This window comes from Papilio machaon, chromosome 20 (genome assembly GCF_912999745.1).
Source record: "Papilio machaon chromosome 20, ilPapMach1.1, whole genome shotgun sequence".
NCBI classification, from domain to species: Eukaryota; Metazoa; Arthropoda; class Insecta; order Lepidoptera; family Papilionidae; genus Papilio; species Papilio machaon.
In genome coordinates this window covers 319,065-342,740 of record NC_060005.1, presented here as the reverse complement: position 1 = coordinate 342,740, position 23,676 = coordinate 319,065, and the positions used below count along the sequence as shown (strand labels likewise).

The 23,676-nt window shown below is 38.3% G+C and overlaps 4 protein-coding genes and 1 non-coding gene across 5 annotated transcripts; 4 read left to right on the top strand and 1 right to left on the bottom strand.

The window, feature by feature from the left end:
* The first annotated feature begins 485 nt into the window (after positions 1-485).
* On the top strand, positions 486-7,484 carry LOC106721102 (cytochrome b-c1 complex subunit 2, mitochondrial-like). The gene is made up of 8 exons (XM_045682984.1): positions 486-683; positions 1,165-1,394; positions 2,279-2,570; positions 2,795-2,922; positions 6,387-6,562; positions 6,759-6,878; positions 7,005-7,172; positions 7,408-7,484. Exons 1-8 carry the CDS (start codon positions 486-488, stop codon positions 7,482-7,484), a joined length of 1,389 nt encoding a protein of 462 aa, XP_045538940.1.
* Trnat-agu lies at positions 1,854-1,927 on the top strand. Its single transcript has one exon. It is a non-coding gene; the product is annotated as a tRNA-Thr (tRNA).
* Positions 7,485-7,787: 303 nt separating the features above from the next.
* Positions 7,788-8,960, top strand: LOC106721134. The gene is made up of 3 exons (XM_014516007.2): positions 7,788-7,955; positions 8,027-8,403; positions 8,708-8,960. Exons 1-3 carry the CDS (start codon positions 7,928-7,930, stop codon positions 8,945-8,947), a joined length of 645 nt encoding a protein of 214 aa, XP_014371493.2. The 5' UTR covers positions 7,788-7,927; the 3' UTR covers positions 8,948-8,960.
* A 2,487-nt stretch (positions 8,961-11,447) lies between these two features.
* On the top strand, positions 11,448-15,478 carry LOC106721125 (cytochrome P450 6k1). Its single transcript, XM_045682823.1, has 9 exons — positions 11,448-11,641; positions 11,978-12,178; positions 12,553-12,705; positions 13,150-13,334; positions 13,899-14,053; positions 14,282-14,400; positions 14,607-14,712; positions 14,910-15,158; positions 15,264-15,478. The coding sequence occupies exons 1-9, from the start codon at positions 11,483-11,485 to the stop codon at positions 15,437-15,439; spliced, it is 1,503 nt and encodes a 500-aa protein (XP_045538779.1). The 5' UTR covers positions 11,448-11,482; the 3' UTR covers positions 15,440-15,478.
* A 1,364-nt stretch (positions 15,479-16,842) lies between these two features.
* On the bottom strand, positions 16,843-21,891 carry LOC106721103 (cytochrome P450 6k1-like). The gene is made up of 9 exons (XM_045682850.1): positions 21,714-21,891; positions 20,642-20,842; positions 20,207-20,359; positions 19,801-19,985; positions 19,359-19,516; positions 19,025-19,143; positions 18,679-18,784; positions 17,495-17,743; positions 16,843-17,050 (listed from the first exon to the last, which is right to left on the bottom strand). Exons 1-9 carry the CDS (start codon positions 21,879-21,881, stop codon positions 16,878-16,880), a joined length of 1,512 nt encoding a protein of 503 aa, XP_045538806.1. The 5' UTR covers positions 21,882-21,891; the 3' UTR covers positions 16,843-16,877.
* Positions 21,892-23,676: the final 1,785 nt, after the last annotated feature.

Here is a 23,676-nt window from a genome sequence, read left to right as displayed (position 1 = left end):
ATTTAATCAAGTAATTTAATTACTTAATTTAATTTTACAGGAATTATTTTTAAATTGAACGTTTGATACTGTTTGTATTTAGTGTTCCGTTACAATAAAAAGTTAACAAGCCTTTAACTCACTTTTATTTACTTTCTTTTCATAATCAGAACAGGTTTCCTTAAATTTACACATCATTAAATAAGTTCACTGACTCTGTTGATATCTTTTTTTAAAGTTAATTTAAAATGGTTTTTAATTACATTAATAAAAGTATGCCATTACGAATTATCTTTCCTTTTTAGAAATAAAAACATAACCGACATTTTTTTTAAACACAGTGCAAGTACTTTTTAGCCGACTTCTAAAAGAAGGAGGTTATCAATTTGACTCTTTTTTTTAAAATTAATTATATCGCCAGACACAATGCAAGCAATATTTGTTGAATATACCGAAATGACAGACGTCCAAATGACAATTATTACAATGTATTGACAACTGTTATAATGAACATAATAAATAGAATATATTTAAAGCAATATTTGCCAGGCATATTTGTATGGAACGTGAAACATTTGTCCCAATGTTTGCCGAAGGTGTACGGTTCAGAGGAGGTACATCGCACGCACATGCTAAACGGCGTGAGGGTCGCCGCGGCGCAGTCGCTCGGAGCCCAGCTCAGTGCATGTACTATTATGTTCCAGGTAGACAATAATGCTAGTAACAGCGTAAGGTAGAGTTTATTTAAATACGGCAGATATTATTACAGATAAAATACAAATACAAATATATAACACATCGATTTGAAAATCCAGGGTTAAATATTGCAGCATTTGGCAACAAATAGATATATCGATCCTACGAATAAGGGCCAATGTGCAAATTGACAACTTTACAGGAGAGGCTCTCAAAGTTTCAACCAGGTAGGAAAAGATGCCGCATAAGCTCTTTTACTTTAGCACAAAAACACTTTACACCTATGTATAAATGTGTATTTGTGTTTAGTGCATGGGTTTAACTAAACTAGGACGCAGCTTTTAACATAAAAAAATAAATATCATCAATTTGTTACTTTGGCCCTTATACATAAGACTCATCGATATATAGGATGCTGTTTACGTGACTTTATACGATGGATACAGCATAATAGCAACAGAGTATAAATTGTAAGATGACGTACTTTAGGCAGGGTCCCGTCTCGAGCGCGACAACCAGCTTGGTGCTAGTCATTTCGTACGCGCGATGTCGGGTTGCTCGGGGCACGCGTACTCGCTGGTGGGCAAAGCCCGCGTGTTGCAGCAGCGCGGCTGCTACCTCACCTGCTCCAGCGACCGCCAGACCCTCGCCTTCACGCTGCGCTGCCCGTTCCCCCACTTTCACGACCTCAAGTACTTCCTCGTCGATACCGCCACCAGGTAACTTAAATATATTAAACGTAAATTCCATTATAAAGTTCGCAATTTGCAGGATGGATGGATGGATGTTTGTTTGTTTGAAGGTATCTCCAGAACAGCTCTCCGGATCTTGTTAAGATTTGGTACAGACGTAGAACACAGTCTGGAAGAACATATAGACGCTTTTTTTTAATTCCGCACGGACGGATTTGTGGGCAACAGCTATTATTATTTTAATTCAGAACAATTCATTTGAGTGATACAAATTTTTGTAGATGGCGCTTTTTTTTAATTTATCTTATCTTACCAATACCCGTAACAAATTAATATTGTAATAGAATGGTATTTCGACTATTCTTCACAATAATCGGAAAATTAAATATTATTTTACAAAAATGATGAACTAACTAATTATTTGCTAGTAATCATTTGTTTTAACTTAAACTATTTATAAATAGTAATTTCAACACCTACCACAACGGCGCCGTGGCTTAGTTGGTTAAAGCGCCTGTCTAGTAAACAGGAGATCGCGAGTTCGAATCTCGCCGGGGCCTAGATACAAGTTGTCACTTTTTTCTACTTTACAAACTTTTGTTCTATTTATATTTAACATTAATTTATATTTATAGTCGAATTCAATATATATTTTAGTAATTATAAAAAAAAAAAACTTTAGTAAATAAAACCCTCAAACTTTCAAAAATAAATCCATAAATGTTACATCGTCAGTCAGTGACACGTATAAATATAATTTCTAATTTCAATAAAGTTCGACCTTACAAAAAATATTTCGTTTAACCCTATCAATGAAAACGCATCTCAACTTGCGGTCACATTGCTACTTATTAGACAGAAATTGAATTCCCACACTAGTATATTTTCTTTAAAAGTAGTCTACATCTCAGGTGTTGTTTCCACGAATGGGAGGTATCCGATATAAAGCCATTCATCAAAGATAACTTGCTGCGTATGAGCTCGGAGCAACGCGCACTGGACTTGGTGCAGAAGGCGTTCTGGGCGGGCCCGCTGCATCAGTCCATCTTCTGCGATGAGGCCAGGGTTGATAGCATGAGCTCCGCTAACCTCAAGGATTTTGTGACTAACTTCACTCCGAGCAACTGCATCGTCACCAGCTGCGGCATACCATTCGAGGACACACTGAAGTTGGCTGAGGGTCTTCATCTACAGTGTGTGCATGTTGGTGGTTTTTGTATATTTTTTTAAACTTAACAACTTTAAACAAACTTCGATTTACATCAGGTGATAAGAAAGTAAAAAAAATGATAATTGGATATCAATATCTACCAATAAATATTTTTTCATTTTCATTTTTTCATTTTCATTATCTATCTATTTCCTATATTTTTTTTAACCATTAGAGATCTAATAACACGAAGTTATTCCTTATTCTTTGTCTGCAGGACGTATGCTGTGAACAAGAGCACATGTTCTCGTTCCCTCGCGGCGGCTACGAATGGCACGATCTCGGGTCCGGCAGTGACACCTGCGTAGCCGCCGCGCTACTTGGTTGCGGCACGCAAGACTTGTGGTCACCACCTTATTTACAAAGCGCCTACTCATTTTTAATAGCGATACATCATGGTTTCTAAGTAAAAAATATGGCTTTTGAATTTTATTTTATAATCAGTGGTAGACGCCAGCAACAACAACATCAGTTGCACGAATTGGCCGGCTCGCCCGGTGAAATACCACGACCACACAGAAGACAGGCGTGAAGTGGAAGCAATTCTGCGTTTCGTCTGATGAGTGTGGTGCCGGAGGCCTAACACCCCCCCCCCCCTTAATATAGCATGGCAGTGGAATCCAAAGAGAAAATACCCCGGGGGGTACCAATACCCCTGGTATTGGAGAATCCCCCTCCGCGCGCTTACGCTTGAACTCCCGCTCGGAGTCTGGGGGTAAGCGCGTGGGCCGCCCCGCGTATTCTGGGGGGGGCACCATTCCGCTCGCTTGTAAAGGTCGGGGCAAACGAAGCAAGGCACTTTCAGCTCCCCCTGACACCTACGCCGTGGACCTCTGCAATATCAGGGGGCTCCATTCCAACTTGGAAGCCGTCCACTACCATCTCCGGACGGCCAAGCCGGCCTTGCTTTTTCTTACCGAGACACAGATATCCTCTCCGGCGGACACCTCGTATCTGTCCTGCCCCGGATACAAATTAGAACATTCCTTTTTGCCCCGGGCTGGGGTATGCGTGTACGTCAGAGAGGATATCTGTTCTCGTCGCCTCAGCCTTCTTGAAGGTAGGGACCTATCTCTTTTGTGGCTGCGCGTAGATGGCGATGACCATCCGCGGGTCTATGCGTGCCTTTATAGGTCCCATAGCGGTAATGCCGAAACAGACCGACTCATGGAGCAAGTCCAAACGGCTACAGATTCCGTTCTGGCACAGATCCCCTCCGCTGAAATCGTGGTACTAGGCGACTTCAACGCCCACCATGCCGATTGGCTTGGCTCTCGTACCACCGATCATGCGGGGAGATCTGTCCACGACTTTGCCTTGTCTTATGATCTGACGCAGCTGGTCACATCGCCCACGCGAATCCCAGATGTCGAAGATCATACACCTTCCCTGTTGGACCTTCTGCTGACCTCACATCCGGACAGCTATAAGGTTTCCGTCGAAGCCCCTTTAGGCTCGTCGGACCACTGCCTGATCCGGACCACAGTGCCCATCTCGCGTCGCCCACGGTTTAAACCGAATGGCTTTCGCCGAGTATGGCACTATAGGTCAGCAGACTGGGATGAGATGCGGTCCTTTTTTGCATCCTACCCATGGGAGAGAGTTTGCTTCAAGCTGGATGATCCCGACGCTGTTGCTGATTCTGTCGCTGATGTGGTGCTTCAGGGGATGGATCTTTTCATTCCGTCTTCAGTTGTGCCCATCGGGGGCAGTTCTCGGCCCTGGTTTGGTAAATCCTGCAAATTAGCCGCGCGCTACAAGCAGGATTGTTATCGAGCCTGGGCTGAGGCGTCAGCAGCTAGGGATGTAAATACCAGCCAGTTAAAAAAGAAGTATAACTCTGCCTCCAGGTCCTTCAAAAGAGTGATTGCCAAGGCAAAGTCCGAACACGTGGCCAGCATTGGTGAGAGGCTAGTGCACCTTCCTTCGGGAACTCGTGCTTTCTGGTCTCTTGCCAAGGCTGTGCAGGGGAACTTCTGTATGCCGTCCTTACCATCTCTGCGCAGGGGGGATGACTCGCTGGCCCACACCGCAAAAGAGAAAGCCGATCTCCTGGGCTCTCTTTTCGCGGCCAACTCGACTCTGGATGACAAAGGTAACTCGCCGCCGAAAATCCCATGCGGCGAGACCTCTATGTCCGAAATCCAGTTTATCCAGAGATCAGTGCGGAAATCGCTGCAATCTCTGGATATTCACAAGTCGAGTGGGCCTGACGGGATACCCCCCATCGTGCTTAAGACTTGCGCTCCTGAGTTGGCACCGGTTTTAACGCGCCTGTTCCGGTTCTCCTACTCCTTAGGCGTTGTCCCGAAATCATGGAAGACTGCCATAATCCATCCGATCCCAAAAAAAGGCGATGGCTCAGATCCGTCCAACTACAGGCCGATCGCCATTACCACCTTGTTCTCGAAAGTCATGGAAACGATCATCAATTGCCAACTTATGAGGTACCTAGAGGAGCATCAGCTGATTAGCGATCGCCAGTACGGTTTCCGACAACGTCGCTCAGCTGGTGATCTTCTTGCGTACCTCACGCATCGATGGTCGGAGGCAATCGAGGGCAAGGGGGAGGCCCTGGCGGTTAGTTTGGACGTGGCCAAAGCCTTTGATCGGGTGTGGCACAAAGCACTTCTTGCGAAGTTGCCTTCCTACGGGCTGCCCGAGAAACTATGCGCCTGGATTTCTAGCTTCTTGGAGGGTCGGAGCATCAAGGTCGTTGTTGACGGTGCGTGCTCTGACCCGAAACCAATCAACGCTGGTGTCCCTCAGGGCTGTGTACTGTCGCCCACCTTGTTTCTTCTGCATATCAATGACATGCTGCAATTTAGCAACATTCATTGCTATGCAGACGATAGCACGTGTGACGCACTGTATACGGCCCGTGCCAATGTTTCTCGGGCTACTGCCGATGAGAACCGGACCAAACTTGTGTCTGAACTGGAGACCCTACTGGGTGAAGTTTCGGATTGGGGTCGACGAAATCTCGTTGAATTCAATCCCAAAAAGACACAAGTATGCGCCATTACCGCTAAAAAACAACCCTTTGTCGTGGATCTTCGTTTTGAGGGCACTCCCCTGGTTGCCTCAGCCAGTATCGGTATTCTCGGCGTTGACATATCGAGTGACGTTCAGTTTCGCGGTCACTTGGAAGACAAGGCCAAGCTGGCCTCCAAAAAGCTGGGTGTGCTCAGTAGGGCGAAGCAGTATTTCCAGCCGGGCCACCGCCTACAACTGTACAAGGCGCAAGTTCGGCCCCACATGGAATACTGCTCGCACCTCTGGGCGGGAGCACCCCAATACCAGCTTCTTCCATTTGACCGCATACAACGGAGAGCGACTCGAATCGTCAACGACCGAGCTCTTACCGATCGGCTTGATACTCTGGCCTTGCGGAGGGACGTCAGTTCCCTCTGCATCTTTTATCGTTTGTACCACGGGGAGTGTTCCGAAGAACTGTTTGGAACGATTCCTGCCGCCGAGTTTCGTCATCGGACGACCCGACAGACCGCCAGGTACCATCCATACCATCTGGATGGCTGGCATTCCACTACAGTGCGGTTCTCGCGAAATTTCTTGCCGCGCACGGCCGCGTTGTGGAATGGTCTGTCCTCGGCGGTATTTCCAAACCATTACGACTTAGGGTCCTTCAAGAAGCGAGCGTATCAACATCTCAAAGGCCGGCAACGCATTTGCGATTCCTCTGGTATTGCAGATGTCCATGGGCGTCGATGAACACCTTGGTGTTCCCGCTGCTCGTTTGCCCCCTTTTCTTATAAAAAAAAAAAAAAAAAATCACTTAACTTTTGCAGCTGTCTCATGAAGCATTCGATCCTAGCTGCGACGTGGGATGTTTTGTTCGCTCATCTGCGTGAGGGCGCGCTTGACCGCATCGTGCGCGATCAGACTCCTCTCGGTTGTCAGACCGACGAGCTCTACCCCACCTACAAGCCTTTCAGCATCTCTTATATGGAGACTGGTGTATTTGGTAAGCGAATAATATAGAGTACAAACTCAAATCACTTTCTAATGATGATTAAACATGGATTTATGAATTAAAATGAAATTGTAAAAGTCACAAGAAGTCCATTAATAAAATATTAATTCGTATATGTTCATAACATTTTTAGTTTCGAATTTTGTATCATATTATTGATTATTGGTTTATTGCATTTGTTTGTCAGGAGTACTTGCAAAAAGTCATTCGTCTAATGCCAACAAAGTGGCAAACACAGCAGCGCAACTGTTGGCCAACATGGACAAACTTAGTGTCGAACATATCGACTACGGCAAGAAGCGACTTAGTAAGATTAAATAAATATTTCAACTCTAAACCAAGATCTTTTCGAGACAAAAAATACTAGACATATAAAATTAAGACAATTCAATTTCACAAGAACACGTACATATGAGGATGGCTTAATTTTCAGAATTAAATCTATCTATAAATGAAGAAAACTGTATTAATATCTCTGAAAGTCTCGGGCTCCAAATGGCTAGCAAAGTACATATCGACGGTCCGTTGAATGCTTATTATGTCATAGATTCCATTCCCAATGAAGAGGTGTTACAGCTGGCTAAAGATATTGTAAGCAGAAGTAAGTGTGGCGGTTTTTGTATAAATATCATGATATAGATAATATTATCATATTTTACGTGAAAAATGACCTAATTTTTAATGTGAGTCGAAGTTCTACAAGTTTACAAGAAGTAGTAAAATATAACATTTGACATAAGTGTACGTTTAGTCGTTTTATTAAAAACGTTATTTTCGTCTTTTAGTAAAAAATGATGGAAGGTTATTCTTCGTTTAAAATATTATGACTATTTCAGAAAGTGACATGGCTTTTGCAGTTGTTGGTGATGTCGATGCGGTTTCTCATGAAGATTTATATGACAACTTACGCTGAGTACTTTTGAAAATTAAATGAATATTGCTATTGATATTTTTTAATTCTTTCCTAAAGTTTTGATTTTTACAAAAGATTCTTTATTTTAGTCTAAAATATAAATTTTTGTGATTAAATCAGGTTTTGTTCATCAACCTAAAATTTAACAAAGGCTAGAAAGACAAAACTCATGGTTAGTGGTGGTTGGCACAGTAATAAATTACGTTTTTTTTATCTGTTGAGAGTTATTTATTCTGAATTTTGAACAATCAAGAAGCTTGTAGCTTGCAACATTGAAGAGTTTTATTTTTTGTAATTGTCATTTTCATGTCATTGTCATTCATGTTATTCTTGACCGAAATCCGATATTTTAATTTCTTTTATTTTGTTGAAAGATTAGTTTGTAAATAAAATTTATAATTCTTGTTAGCATGTAAGACACAGTAGTAAAAAAACAGAACAAAATGAATTCTTTACACAGCACCGTCAAATGTAAGCAGGAGTATATTTAAGGTTATGTATCTAATATGACTTTATGTAATTATTAATTTTATACATTTCAGATTTAAGGCGCATAAATGTAGCGACCGCTTTAAACACCCTTAAGGAATTTAAAAGCCCACCTAAATATATATCAAAAGAAAGCATCGTTAGCAACTGCAAAAGTATTACATTTTGTCCACGAAGTATTGGGCTTGGAATAGAAGATAAGCCAAGTATAAACCGTGTAAAACAAGATCCATTATCGTATATACCTATAATAAATCCTCGTTCCATCTTACCTATTATTGACACTAATTGGCGGAAAGATGAGATTGGATTACCTGCTATTAGACAAGAGGAAAAGCAGGCAGTACGTCTCATTGTCATCAGGCGCAAGAAAATGAAGAAACACCAAAGGAACAAGCTTTGGAAGAGAATGAGGCACCGTTGGGCTCGGGTTAGTCACAAAGATTTATATAATTTGGTTTATTTGTCCATTTCCATTGTTTTTTAAGTTTATTTCTTGATTGTGTAGTTAAATATTCAATTGTCACATTATTCATTCAACAGTCTTCCATTATTTATTTCTCAAAGATGCTTGCAAAAATTTTATGCACCATGTTTAAATTAATTTTGTCATTTCTTAAAAAACTAAACCTTTATGTCAAGTCATAGTCACTTGTATGATCAACTTTGAAATAACTTTTGATCTTTGAAGTTATCAAATTTATTTAATACACAAACTAATCAATTTGTTACAGATCAAGAAGCGAAGACGTCAAATAAAAGAGAAGATCTTCCAAAATGAACTGCTGGCAATGGTGAAAGCGGCTAATGAATTCTCAGCAGAGCAGTATGTGGCCAGTAAGATAGAGAGTGCCAACCACACACCACTGCCTACACGTTGGAGACACAAGCGTCTGCCAGCGTTCATTATACGACAGCTACTCGGAATTGATAAGAAAATCAACTACAAACACACTGATGTCTATAAAGCTTAGAATATTACGTTTTTAAAAATTAACACATTTTCCTGCATTTCAACAATTGTAATTCTTTAAAATGAGTGTAATGATGTGAAACGTTTTAAGTAGAGAAATATAGATTGAAATGAATGTGTTTTTTTTTTTTTTTTTCATTTAAATATCCGACCCTTTTCTGTATTTAGTTAACTTCTGGCTGGGATTTTTAGGACTAGGGTAATTTTGTAAATCTATGTAAAATAGCTCCATCTATGGAAAAAATTAAGTAACACATTCTTACGTCATTATGAACAAAGCTATACTTTGTAGTCCTTTATACAAATACGAGATGGCGCTGTATCTAAATGTAGTCATAAAAATTTTAGCTGTATCGGTTTGACCTGGATGCAGCAATATTTATTGTTTTTTTCTATTATTGCGAGCCCTAACAAACACAGTCACATTCAACTCACAGCGAAACACAGCAACAGTCTAGACACGAATAACTTAAATCCCATCTTATTGCATTTGTCATTAAGAAGAACGTGTTAAATAACATAGGACTCTGTTAAAGGTTATGTAAAGGTTATCATTTATTATCATTATTGAATGATATGATTACTTAAATTGGTAGATGTAATATATTATATCTTTTTTTTATTACAAGTTGACAAATGATCAATCAGCTACATGAATTCGCCGAAATGGCGAAGCGACCGCTGTCTACAGACATTCGCAATCGCAGATGCGTTGCCTACCCTAAATCGACAAAGGAGGTGACGCACAAAAAGAGAATATTTAACCTTCCTATGCATCATCTCCTCCATCAAATCCACCTCTCCTTCCCATCCTTTCCTTATAAGAAAAAGGGTGGGAAGGGAAAAAGGATTAAAATTACAAACTCATCAGACGAAACGCGGTATTACTTCCACTTCACGCCTGTCTTCTGTGTGGTTGTGGTATTTCACCGGGCGAGCCGGACAATTCGTGCAACAGATGTTGCTGGCGTCTACCACTGTCAATCTCAACTGTCTACTATTTAACTACCTATGTGACGTGCAAATGTTATATCAGAACTCATTGAAGTGACCAGCCAAAATATGGCTTACTCTTTCCCAACGAAGGGCTCTCAGCTCAGAGCCTGCGTTAGGGTTGACTAGGCTAAAGTCAAACATGCTATGAACAAATTGCGACAATTTGGTAATGGCGGTATTAAGAGCACCCGAAACCTACGTATGTACATCTATGTGCAAATTTATGAATGTAGAAGAAGCGAGATAGGTTTGTTAGGACCGCGCCAAATGAGATCCGTGGTCTCTGCCTGCCCTCTCTGGGTTACGGGCGTGAGTTATGTTATTGTTATTGTAAATTAACATACACGTGTTAATGTTTCTATGTTATACGTTCAGAATATAAAAGCTCATGTTAGTAGATGTTTTTTTGCTTAGTCAGTGTATAGGTATATCTATATATTTCATATAAAGCATTATAAGCGAATTAAAAATAGATTTGAAGCCAAACTAGTGTCGGAAGTTGTTCTGCTAAGACGTCTGTCGCCGTATGTATTAAGGTAATTTATTATTATGAGATAATTATTTGATAACAAAAAGAGATATAATGTTATTTTAATTGCACAATTATTTCTTTATAAATAAATAAAAAACTCAAAACCGCCATTTTAATCAAAGCTAGTTTTAAGGTAAATAATTCTCAATTTAATTATTTTAAAACTACTGCGTTCGTGAACAAATCAAATGATGAAATATCAAGAATTGACTTGTCATCCTTTCAAATTTATTTAGTTAAAATTTGGGAATTTTTAAACATGCAGCGCTACACGCTACACTCCTGAACATAGAACTTTTAATTGTGTAAAATTATTATCAAAATGGTGAAAAATTTACACTATCACTTCGTAAAATTCCGTAACACCATGATAACCGATTTCTTGTGACCACTATTGGTTAATGTTGACATCAGTGACTTCTTGTTCCAGCTACATGACGCCACAAGCCACATAACCAGCCAAATAATTATTTATTATCAATTATTATCAATTATTATTGCATGATGTCTCAATTTGGCGATGTCAACAGGCCGCCTCGTTCTTATAATTTAACGTCGCTCGATTATTTTTTCCGGGGCCCTTTGCAAGATCGGGGATACGTGAACAAACCACAAATAACTTCGCTCTGAATGATGAAAATCGGCGTTGCATTGGCGAAATACTCGTATGCGAAGCTTTTTTGCAAAATGTGGTTCAAAATTTTTTGAACAGAGCGGACGTCTGCCGACGTGCTAGAAATGAATATTTGGCTGATATTATATTCCTATTAATTCCTATATTTTTACTTTCTTTGGTATCAATAAAACTGTATTTGTCAAAAAAGAGTGTGTTTTTAAGTCAATCTACTTCCAAACCTAATATTTGCCTACCCTATAAATTGTTTTATTGTTAAATTTGTTTATTATAGGGCTGTCGCATGTTTGTAAATATCTATATTTTATTGAGGAATTGTTAAAAAGTGAAACAAAATTATAACGTGTATATTGTACGTATTTTTCTTGTTTTAGATGTTGACGACTATTTTAGTTAGTGTAATCGCCCTGGCTGTGTTGTGGGTGTTCAAGCAATGGCAGGACACGAGAAACTTCTGGGCCAAGAGGCACGTGCCCCACTCACCACCGCATCCACTACTAGGCAGCCTCACATTCATGATGAAGATGAACCCGGTTATTATAATTACAATCTACAATATGTATATAATTAATCTAAAATTAAAAATCTTTAATTGACAAAGATTTGACTGAAAACATAAAAAATACCCAACGCAGGCATTCCTTATTGCTAACACATACTTTTCAAAATAACGCCGCTGTTCGTGTAAAAAGTTTAATTCAAAAAAGTTATAAGTAGTTCCAATATTTACGGTACAAACCTTCTACGAGTATGATCCTCCGAAAACCTGTCATGTCTGACTGTCATAAATATACATACATACATTTTTATTTATTATATACTTGACTGAAGGACTATTGTACGATTTCAATTATGTTTGTATACGTTAGGGAGTGTGGATGCGGGAGTTGTACGATCGTTTTCGCGCGCCGTACGTCGGTGTGTGGTGGCTGTGGCGGCCTGCGCTGGTCGTACAAGACCCGGAGATAGCGCGTCGTATCCTCGTTAAAGACGCGCACGTCTTCCAGGACCGGTACCTCTCCGGCGGGAAGAGGGACATCATTGGCTCGATGAATCTCTTCACCATGAAGGTCTGTATGGTGTGTTTTATTTAGGAGAAGGTTTCTAGTTTTAGTGGTTACTTTATAAAAGGTTTAGAAAGACATGATAAATTGTTCAACTAATTGTCGTTTTGGTATGTATGTTAATTATTTAAAAATACGCTTTAGCAACAAAAATAATTCATAATATCGTTTAAATATTGATTGTTCTAGATATTAGAAACTTAACGTTATTTACTGAAGCTCATGTGTTCAAACATGCTTCTAGTATTTCAAATTATGTTAAGTAAAGATTTACGACAGATCATTTGTAACTCATTGAAATTTTATTTGAATAACATAATAATGTCCTCTTACCTACCTACCATATACCTTATATAATATAGCTGTGGTAACACGTACAGAGCCCGTTGTGGGGATCGCTGCGGCGACGCCTGACGCCGGTGTTCACGTCCGCCAAGCTCAGGAGTCAGCAGAGGCACTTCATTGACAAAACGCAGCAACTCATGCAGAGGATCAAAATGGACATGGATAAGGAGAAACAAGTCAACTTGAGAGTAAGCACGATTAGACGTTTTATTATACACATTAGATAAAACTGTATGGAATTATATAAATTACTTAAATTTTGTAAATTATGTAAGAAGTCTATAAACTTGAGCAATATAATTAATCAATCGTCAATTTGTTAAATAAATAAATAACAATGTGCCTGTAATTTTGTAAACAAACAACCAACAAACAACACTTTAGAAGGAGGCCATTTTTTAATTTCAAATTGTTACTACATACATTCAAAATTTCATGCTTATATCAGTGATCTACATAGGTAGTCTTGGTGACCCCCTGAGGTCCGCGGAAGACTCTTGGTGGTGGACAATGGCTGGTAATAAAGTTGAGGGTTACAAGTTGAAGAAGAAATGCATGGGGCTCAGCAAAACCAGTAGGTTTTTGAAGGGGTCTACGAGATTTAAAAAAAAATGTGGAAACCTCTGGTTTAGATGGTGTACTCGGACTACACGACGGACGTGGTGGGTGAGACATCGTTCGGCGTGGCAAGTGATTCGACGCTGAGCGGGCGCGGCCCTCTGCGCGCAGTCACCCTTGATTTCATGGAGTTCAGCTGGTGGCGCGGCCTAGCCTGGGCTAGTATATTCTTCTATCCCGACCTCATTGATATATTCGGGTAAGAGTTTTAAATCTCTGCTCCACTAGTAAAGATTCAAACTATACGTCTCCTCGTACTTAGCGCGCAACGTGCGGTAATGCGATGTCCCCTTGTCACCTAATTGATAACTAGTTTATACAAATTTTGTTTTGGCGTCTCGCGCGAAAACTCAAGCTGACATATAGTTTGGACGTTACTATACCATTTTAACTAGTCATCATTGAATTTGAAACTCGGCGTGAGGATCTGTTTCTGATGTGGGTATTAATTTAATTTGTTTATTTTTTGGCTTTGGGAATGTTCTTATTTTCAGATTAAAAGTCAGATTTTATGCAAGAGTTTGTTTTACTGTTTCTTTATTTAAATCTTTTTTTCCATTGATTACATCATTTATAAAGTTAAGGCATCAGGTTTAACATAGTGTAACTAGAACATTTTACTGCGTCTTTTTTACTTTTCTAACTGCAGCGTTAAGTCATTAATTAATGAAAGAGTTACCAAGAGGTGCTTTAGCATTAATTTAGCACGAACAATTTATGACCAATGAATTTGAGGTGCATTTGAAGATATTACCTGTTCCAGATTCACATTCTTCCCGAAGGCGGCGACGGATTACTTCAGGCGAGTGTACGGGCAGATCGTGCAGCAGCGCGGGGGGTATGCTGCGCCGGGGGAGGGGGGCGACCTCCTCGACGCGCTGCGCAAGATAAAGCAGGAGAGCGACAAGAACGGAGAAGGTATTATTTATGTTGGAGGCTGTGAACATCGTAAGAGTCTCAGCGTAGGACACAATTTTAGGTTTAACATTAAGGGATACGGGTGAGGGCGTTGCGCTTAACGCAGATAACGTTGAACCGTCAAGATAGTTGAAAAGACTTGGTCAGTTTATACCGTTTATGGCGATTGGGTCATTCGAGTAACGGCTGCTTTTGCAGACTCTACAATAGTTATATTTATACTGCTAGAAATTCGTGACGATGTACTGGTGGCGCAGGCGGCCATCTTTCTACAGGGCGGCTTCGACACGACCGCCTCCGCAATGGCCTTCGCCACATATGAGTTGGCTAATCTGCCGCACGTGCAGGTATGTCACAGTGATAACTTAACTACGTAAATCAGTGACTTTCGAAGTGGTCCAGAACCCCCTAGTGAACACGATATTAGCGGGGTGTGCGCTAGGAAGTAAAGTTGAGATGATGATTTTTAGTCGTTTTCCAGTTACTGTTGTAGTATTCTGCAACAACACAATAGAAGTTGTTATCCTTGTCTATAGTAATGTTAATGTTTCAGGACAAGTTGTACAATGAAATCATAGAGATTAAACATAATATCGGCGAGGCTGAGCTAAACATGGACAAGCTTCAGGGCGCCAAATACCTTGAATGCGTTATTAAAGGTGCATACTTTTTGTAATTCCAATTTTGTGCTTTTATAATTAAAAATTGGCGTTTGAAAGGAACAATTCCATAATTTTCAAGAAATAGCAAAAAAGTGAAATGACGTAATGTTTATTGAATTCGGCGTTGGATTCAGACGAGATAATATAAAAAAATACAGCAACAATATTTTAAATAACTTTGTTTAACATTCCAGAGGCGCTCAGGAAGTATCCGCCGATGGGTTGGCTGGACCGAGTCTCTTCGGTGGATTACGAGATCGACGACAAGCTGACCATACCTGCGGGCACCCCTGTCTACGTAAACGCCATCGGCATGCACTACGACCCCCTGCACTTCCCCGAACCACACATATTCGACCCCGACCGCTTCCTGCCCGAGAACGAGAACAATATCAAACCTTTTACTTATTTCCCTTTCGGTGAGGGACCCAGGGTTTGTATTGGTAAGTTATATTTTGAAAGAAATCTTTTTGGGGGTGAAAGTTCAACTTTGTCACCATCCTAGGGGTCACTTGTTCACCAAAACTCCTATTTATCTGTGTTGTCAGGTCGTAGATTCGCGATGCAGAACATGACTCACATGCTGTCAAACATAGTCCTCAACTACAAGATTCTGCCGACTTCCAACGGCCCTCCGCACACTGACATACCTATAGAAAAGAAAGGTTTGTTTCTTTTCCCAGGCGAAAATCTGTACGTACAATTCGTACCTAGAGATGTTTGATTAAATGTGAAAACGAAGACTACAATTTTTATTTCACCCAACGACCACCCAAGTCTTTATTTACCATTTAAAAATTATGAATGTGGAATTATAATTTTCTTTGGTAAGAAATATTCACCAAAAAATTTATTCGTAACACCAAGCTGCTTTACCCAAAAAATTATAATAGGCATAAAATATACTGTACCAAATATATGATAGCCTAAATTATAATTTTGCTACCTATTTAAATTAATGAAGTAATATCATCTTATTTTAATTTTCATGATGATAATAAACCGGCAGTATTTTATAAAAATAAAATTCAAAATTGGAGCACCAGAAGCGGAGTTACGCTATCTTCTTCTTCTTATTCGTACTCTTCATTACTGAAGGTCGTGCTCATCTTGAAGTGCCTTCACTGATGTGTCGGCGAGCTGCTTCCACACCGCTCTGTCCGCAGCTTGTCTCATGGCGGTCGGAATGTTGAGCCCCAAAACTGTCTGGACTTGGTCAGACCAACGGGTAGGCGATCGTCCCCTTGCTCTTTTACCCTCGACTTTCCCTACCACAACCAGTTTGTCCAGATTGTCTGGTTGTCTCCGGGCAATATGACCAAAGTAACTGAGGATTCGCCGGTAGCAGGTAGTGGATAGGCGAGTGCTAATCTTTAGTTGACGGAGAATGGATTTGTTGGTTCTTTTTGCTGTCCATGGTATGCGCAACATTCTCCGCCAACACCACATTTCAAAAGCATCGATTTTCTTTCGGTCGGCTGCTCGAATTGACCATGATTCTGATCCGTACAAAAATATCGAGAAGACTAAAGCACGCACTAGCCTGGTTTTAGTGGCGTTTGACACATTTCTGTTTTGCCATATCCTGGTCAGCTTGCTTATTGCTGCTTTAGCCATCTGTGTACGTCTTCGATTTTCCCCATCGCATCCGCCCTTGTTACTTATCAAAGACCCTAGATGTGTTACGCGATAACACACAAAAAAAAAAAATACAGACGAATTGATAACCTCCTTCTTTTTGAAGTCGGTTAATAAAATAGATTAGATTAATGAAATACTTAAGGTATTAAGAGCTTCAGAAACCGACGTGGGTGTATGCGTAGATGTATGAATGTAGGAGAAGCGAGAGAGGTGTGTTAGGACCGCGTCAAATGAGGTCCGTGGTCTCTGCCCACCAATAGGGTTTAGGGCGTAAGTTATGTTGTTGTTGTGTTGTGTTGAAATGTAAAATCTTCTTTAGTTGTTTTGTGGGACTAATTTTATTTTCCAATCATTTCACATTCGGTTAAGATTAAAGATATATTTTTTAAAATAAAGTTAATACACAATAAGACTGCGAATAAAAAATACCATTTAAAAATTTAAGTAGATTTTATTTACAAACATGGAAACCTATTATATGCTGTTGTTCTTTTAAAATACGTGTCATTGAGTACAATATTTTAAATCCTAGGTTTGAACATTGTGTATATTTTCTCTCCCGGCGAAACAAATATCCCTTTCTTCTCGATATCAATGTCTGCGGGGAGTTTAGCGTTCGGTGTGGGCAGGATCCTGTAGTTGACAATGACGTGACTCAGCGCGGTCAAGAAAGTCTGCTCTCCGAAGCGACGACCTGTAAAGTAGTAGAAAAATAAAGTAATTAAAAACTAATTTTAGACATTAATTACAATGTATGACTGAGAACTACGACTGTAATTCGAAATTTAAAACCAAACTTTAATGTGGTTAAAACGATGTTCAGCAATTTGGTTACACAATTAAATTTGTGATCATTGAATTATACAATCCTGAAATTTCCATCAGCTCACTATACGTCCCCATTGAGGGTCACAGAGCCTACCCTAAGTTAGGGGTAACTAGGCCATAGTCAACCACGCTGGCTCAGTGCGGGTTGACTTCACACATATCTATGAATTTCTTCACAGATATGTGCAGCATCACGATGTTTTCCTTCACTGTAAGAAATTTTATTTTGTATTAAAATGGGTGATAATCATTGAGTTATATGATTATAAATTCTTGCCACCTAAGTAAATATATAAAGTATTTTCATTACCTATACACATTCTTGGTCCTTCGCCGAACGGTATATAAGTAAAAGGCGGTATTTTCTTTTCATTTTCGGGCAGGAATCTATCTGGATTGAACTGCATGGGCTCGGGATATATGTTAGGGTCGTAGTGCAGGCCCAGACCATTGACGTAGACGGGTGTGCCCGCGGGAATCGTCAGCTTCTCGTCGACCTGATAGTCAGTAGCCGCCACTCGGTCCAACCATCCCATTGACATGTATTTTCTGAACGTTTCTTTAATTATATAAATATTTTTCTATCTATATTATACATATTAATATAAATCTAATATATAATTAATCTATATTATAAATTTATAATAAACTAGCGACCCGCCCCGGCTTCGCACGGGTGCAATGCAAAATATACCTACTACAGAATAAATGCACAATTTATTTAAGGTACTTTAATGGATAAGGATTAATGCTGTATTGTTTAAAATCACTTCGTAAAAGAATAAAAATGGTTATGCTGGGTTATCCCTAAGAGATAGACATATACCATCGCGGACTTTTTTGTTGAACTTTTTAAGGTGAACAATACTGTAGTACATTATTTTGGTCTATCTCGTAGGGTTCAGCCAGCGTTTGCAATATAAGCGCAAAAAAACGTGCTTATTTACGACATCACATTAGAAAACTTTAAATTTATCAGTGTTTCTCTACTATATTATGCATTTATTATACATACAAACCTTCCTTAAGAATCACTCTATCTATTAAAAAAAACCGCGTCAAAATCCGTTGCGTTGTTTTAAAGATCTAAGCATACATACGGACATACAGCGAAAGCGACTTTGTTTTATACTATGTATGTATTGATCTATGTACATCTTATATTAATATAAATAGAACACATTTCGTGTAAAAAAGTTGGATAAAGCTTTTTCTATTAGTGATATTGATAGGTTTAAGATAGAAGGTAATTGATTGCTGGTATGGTTATTTATTTCATATCAACAACAAATAATTATCTATTATCTTCGATTATTTTTAGATCTTTGGGAGAGACTTATGCCCAGCAGTGGGCGTCATATGAAAAGAAGAAGATTATTTCATTGAGAGTCTGTGAATTATTAAGGGTTTTGTAATTAAGGGATTTCAACAATTTGTCTACTATCGAGGCAATGAAAATATGGCCATTATAATCATTAAAATATGGTTAATTACCTTTCATAACACATTGCATAAGTGTTAATTCATTAAGTGCGTTTGGATCAAGATCTTTGTTTCCGTTTCTTTTCTTAACTTCACATACTTCTTTATAAAGTTTTTCCTGAAACATGATTTTCAAAATTTTAATATCCGTATTTAATCTTATTTTAATGAATTATGAAATTAATCAATATTAAAAAATCATCAATATAATATTTAAAATTAAAAATAATACTAAATGAAATGCATACTTTAGTACATTCAATGCATAACTATGCATTCCCTTTGTGTAGATTGCACTCATGAAATCTACACTGAGCGACTCTGTTAGACCATTTAATATGATAGTAAATTATCTTACTTGTAGTTGTGGAAGAAATGCAAGTTCGTAAGTACAGAAGGAGAGCGTAGAGGACACCGTGTCAAAGCCGCCTTGCAGGAATATCGCTGCTTGCGCAATCAATGTATCTTCAGGAATGTCTGGTACAAAATAAGTGGGTTCTTTTACGATGAAGAATTTATTATAATCATATTTGGAGAGGGTTAGTTGTAGTCGTAGATGTTCATGATAGTTGTTACGTAATTCTTCCATTAAGATCTTTACAGTAAAAAATTTACCTCAACTAAAATCTGTGTACTTTTAGAATTAACTTTCTAAGTTTGTACAAAAATTGAATTATTAACTGATTAGATACCTTTATCTTCTTTTTCAAAGTCCTGTTTTATCTTCCGTAGCAAGTCTATGAGGTCCTTGTTCTCAGATATTTCACCGTTGTAGCCGCCGCGCTGCGCGATGATTTTGTGGTATACTTTCCTGAAGTAGGCCACCGTACTCTTTGGGAACAGCGAGAATCTGGTACACAAAAGTTTCTTTATAGAAAAACAAACGGTTCTCCAAATCTTAGATACATATATTTAACAACGATTTATATCTGTGTGTAAAGGGTATGTAAGTCTAAGTAATTGTTAGTCAAGGAAATGAATTATAGTCATCAAACAAAAAACCAGTGGATATCTCACCTGTAAGTATATGAAAATTCGCGTTACGTGCATGGTTGAGCAACAAATACACCTGACATTAACAACAGAAACATTGTTTCTCCGAGTGTTGGAAGGAATAAAATATGTAAAACTTACCCAAAGACATCCACCATTTCTGGGTAGAAGAATATGCAGGCCCAGCCGAGGCCGCGGAGTGCGCTGTACTTCATAAATTCCTTGGTGACTGTCCGCAGGGCGCTCTTTCCTGTTAGCGTCGCGTCGCTGTCTACTCCGAAAGATGTGGTGCCGATCACGTCGGTCGAGAAGTCCGTGTACATCAACTGTTGATAATGGACTACTAAAGCAGTTGCATTATATTTTTCACATAGTAAAACCACAGTGGCGACAGATGTGGCCAGAAAAAAATCTTTATAAAAATATATTACTACCTTACCGAATACACCTTAACTAAGGTATGCGACAGCCTTAATTTTCCTTATTAGATATTTTTTCCAGTTCTTAGATCTTAGAAATTTTTAGAAAGTTTTAAACCCGTACATACTTTAACGTCCACGTGACCGTTCTTCTCCATATCATTGTGGATGCGCTGCATGAGCTGCTTACTCTTGAGGGTCATAAAAGACTGCAGGTGCCGCAGCCGCGCCGCCGTGAACATCACTGTGAGACGTCGCCGCATCTCTGACCACGTCGGATCCTGTCACAAATGGATTTACTTTGGTAATATTATGATTCCACCCTCATCCCATTCAATAAATTTGGATCCAATGGAATTTTCTAAAGGTAATAACTGGGGATGAAAAGTAAGAATTACATTTCGTACTAACAGTAAGTTACTGAACATTTGAGATCAAAGAAAATGTACATTTTTATGCTTATTAACTGTAGGTAAATACTGCATTTAATAATGGAAAATATAATGCAGGAAAACGCATCTTTACAATGCTAGATTAAACAACTATCTCGTTAGGAGACTAACATTAACAGTGAACAAATTCCGTCCTCCGATGGGATCTTTAGTTCCAGAGCTGAGGAACCTGTCTCTGAAGACGGCGGAGTCCTTGACGAGAATCCTGCGGGCGATGTCCGGTGAGTTGACGAGCAGTGCCGGCCGCCAGAACAGCCACAACCCGAGGTAGGGCGTGGACACACGCCCGTACAAATCTCTCATCCAGAGACCCTAGTAACCAATGTAATTTTAGACCCCATTAATCCAATTTATATGTTAATAGTATAATAGAAATAAAACAACCTAAGTAATATTATACTCGTAAATGCGAATGTTTAGATGGATGGATGTTTGTTTGAAGGTATCTCCGGAACGGCTCAACGGATCTTGATGAAATTTGGCACAGATATAGAACATAGTCTGGAATAACACATAGGCTACTTTTTACTTTTTTTTAAATTCCGCCCTAGTTAGAAAGCTATTAGTAGAATAAAAGCAAATCTTTTGTCGTGCTATTTTAACTATGTTTGATATCAACTCAAATACAATTTGTAACTTCTATATATTTTTATACATCGTAAGAATTAATTTAAATGCACTGGCGTTCATGCATAATTGCAATCTCCATATCAGCAACATAATCTTGATGAAGTGTATTGTTATGGATCAGTATCATCACAAATACATGATAAGAGATATATTAATTCAATAACATGAATAATAGATAATATTTATGTACGATAAAGTTATTACAATAAATAAAGTTACTACAAAAAATATTTTATAATGTTTTTTTATATTCAAATAGATGTCGCCCGCGATTCTTTCCGCGCGGCATTAAAAAAATACTTTTTAAGTAGCCTATATATTCTTTCAGACTATGTTCTACATCTGTGCCAAATTTCGTCAAGATCCGTTAAGCCGTTCTAGAGATACCTTCAAACAAACATCCATCTATCCCGATGGATGTACATTCGCATTTGTAATATTAGTACGAAGTAAGATAAGATTTTTAGGTACTTGCACGTATAAATTACGTACATGTTTCCGGGTAAAAACACCAGATTTATTACTTGAAATTAATTATTTAGAAAGGACTTACAGCATTTTGTTTCTGTAAGAACGTCAAGCTTCCTAAAATAGGATGCGGAGGTAAGTAAGGCACACCCAGATCAGCCCAGTAACGTCTCACCCGCCGCCAACGTACTGCTAGCCATGTTAGAATCAGCAACAGTATTATCGTTAGTAATACTAACATCTGAAAGTACATAAAAAATAAACATCGTTAGTTTAAATACCAAAAAGAGATTAAAGACTTTATATGGCATGATCATAGATCGAATTTATATTTAAACACCCTTTAATACGTTGTTAATACAAAGTAGACGCATGATTTTCCCTTGTCATCCTTTTAAAATGTTATTCTCATTAAAATATATATTTTGGGAATATTTTGAGAAAGCCTTTGTATCGTTATAAAAGTGACCGGATATAAAAAAGAGGAGAAAAAATTTAAAATGAACATGTGTATTTTACACTTACCTATATTTATTTTCACCACGAATATATAAAAATAATCTACTTGAAACTTTAATTATTATAACCTCCTTCTTTTTGAAGTCGGCTAAAATAGTTTTTTTATGAAATTAAATCAATTTTAATTTTGTAAACCGAAAAAATATTCATTTACTTTTAATCAATTCGTTCTGTTTGTTCAATTTGCTGCATAAATTTTACTTAAGTAAAATTTATGCAGCAAATTAAGTAAATAATTTGTTGACAGTTAATAAAAAAAAGTCGTGATGAGATCGTATGATGGTATACATGTCTGTTTGGTAATATTTACTAGATCACGTATTTTATAGATAAACATACTTACATTTGTAATGTAGTCCTCTTAAATTCTGTCGTAACAAATTTCTTGTCGCATCTACTGCCGTAATGGAATCCTAATGACGAGATTTTCATATAAATATTTATATCAACTGCTACGTAATCCGATTATTTTTTTTAGTGTTATCAATGTCATGTTACATTAACGTGAGACTGTTTTTACAACAAGAGGGCAAACTGAACAGCGCAAAACAAAGCAATGGTGACCTTTAAGAGATGTGCCCAATTTCTTGATTTGTATTATTGTTATGTAAATAGTAACAAAGACCTGGCTCTGCCTGGTTACTGTCACTGTGGCTTTTTGTCAAAACTATGAACTGTATATTACGAGTATACTTAATTACAGTTAAATTTATTTTACGTATCAGTTATTTAACCTATCGGTTAATTTAATAGAACTAAATCTTTTAACTTGTAACATTTTGAATATTAAAACCTCAGTTAACAACAGTTGTGGGTGACACCACTAGAGGAACGGGAGACAAAAGCCACATCAAAATTAGACATTTCCGAAGCAAAAGTTATAATGCTGATGCTGATGCAAGACAACACATGTTGTAAATTTTGCGAAGCGAAGTAATATATTCCATTTTTAAATTACTTTTGAATATTTAACTTGTATTGTAGTCCGCGAGGTTTCCGGTACAAATTATGGATATAAAACAAACACAAAAATCCCGCGTGTTATAAAAACCTGTGGAATGAAATATTGCGGACGAGTTTCAAAGTTTTAATGAAATTTTTGTTTGTCTCAGAACATTATTCTAGTAGCTTGTTCTATTAAATAAAAATTCTTGCTTTACTTTCGATTATAATGTTTTATTTTTAATACGAATGAGGAGGCAAACGAGCAGCGGATTTAATGTTGAATTTCTAACTCCCATTGACATCTGTAGCACCAGTAATTAAGAATGTACGTTTCGTAAAATCCAAGTCTTAAAAATTGATAAGAACGAAAGATTTTACTTAATACGAATTAAAAATGTCGTCCAATTGACAAATTGGACATATTCATTTAATAGCTTTTTCGTGATCAATATATTTCTACATTAAACAACAATAAAGCCTTTCGTACACAAGGCAAAGTAATAGACGACTAGACGACTTGCGTTGATGATCAACGTTGTGTGTACGGAGCGCAAGCAACGCATTCTCGCGAAGTAACCATATGA

Bases quoted from the DNA above. Each gene is read 5' to 3' on its own strand.
- LOC106721102 (XM_045682984.1), top strand. From the start codon at position 486: ATGAACATAATAAATAGAATATATTTAAAGCAATATTTGCCAGGCATA. The intron at 6,563-6,758 runs GTAAGCGAATAA...TTTGTTTGTCAG, and splicing joins TATGGAGACTGGTGTATTTG to GAGTACTTGCAAAAAGTCAT. The intron at 7,173-7,407 runs GTAAGTGTGGCG...TGACTATTTCAG, and splicing joins TAAAGATATTGTAAGCAGAA to AAAGTGACATGGCTTTTGCA.
- LOC106721134 (XM_014516007.2), top strand. From the start codon at position 7,928: ATGAATTCTTTACACAGCACCGTCAAAT. The intron at 7,956-8,026 runs GTAAGCAGGAGT...TATACATTTCAG, and splicing joins TTTACACAGCACCGTCAAAT to ATTTAAGGCGCATAAATGTA. The intron at 8,404-8,707 runs GTTAGTCACAAA...AATTTGTTACAG, and splicing joins TGAGGCACCGTTGGGCTCGG to ATCAAGAAGCGAAGACGTCA.
- LOC106721125 (XM_045682823.1), top strand. From the start codon at position 11,483: ATGTTGACGACTATTTTAGTTAGTGTAATCGCCCTGGCTGTGTTGTGG. The intron at 14,401-14,606 runs GTATGTCACAGT...TTAATGTTTCAG, and splicing joins CTAATCTGCCGCACGTGCAG to GACAAGTTGTACAATGAAAT. The intron at 15,159-15,263 runs GTAAGTTATATT...CTGTGTTGTCAG, and splicing joins GGGACCCAGGGTTTGTATTG to GTCGTAGATTCGCGATGCAG.
- LOC106721103 (XM_045682850.1), bottom strand. From the start codon at position 21,881: ATGTACTTTCAGATGTTAGTATTACTAACGATAATACTGTTGCTGATT. The intron at 20,843-21,713 runs GTAAGTCCTTTC...ATTGGTTACTAG, and splicing joins TCTTACAGAAACAAAATGCT to GGTCTCTGGATGAGAGATTT. The intron at 17,744-18,678 runs GTAATTAACCAT...ATATAATTAAAG, and splicing joins TATGCAATGTGTTATGAAAG to AAACGTTCAGAAAATACATG.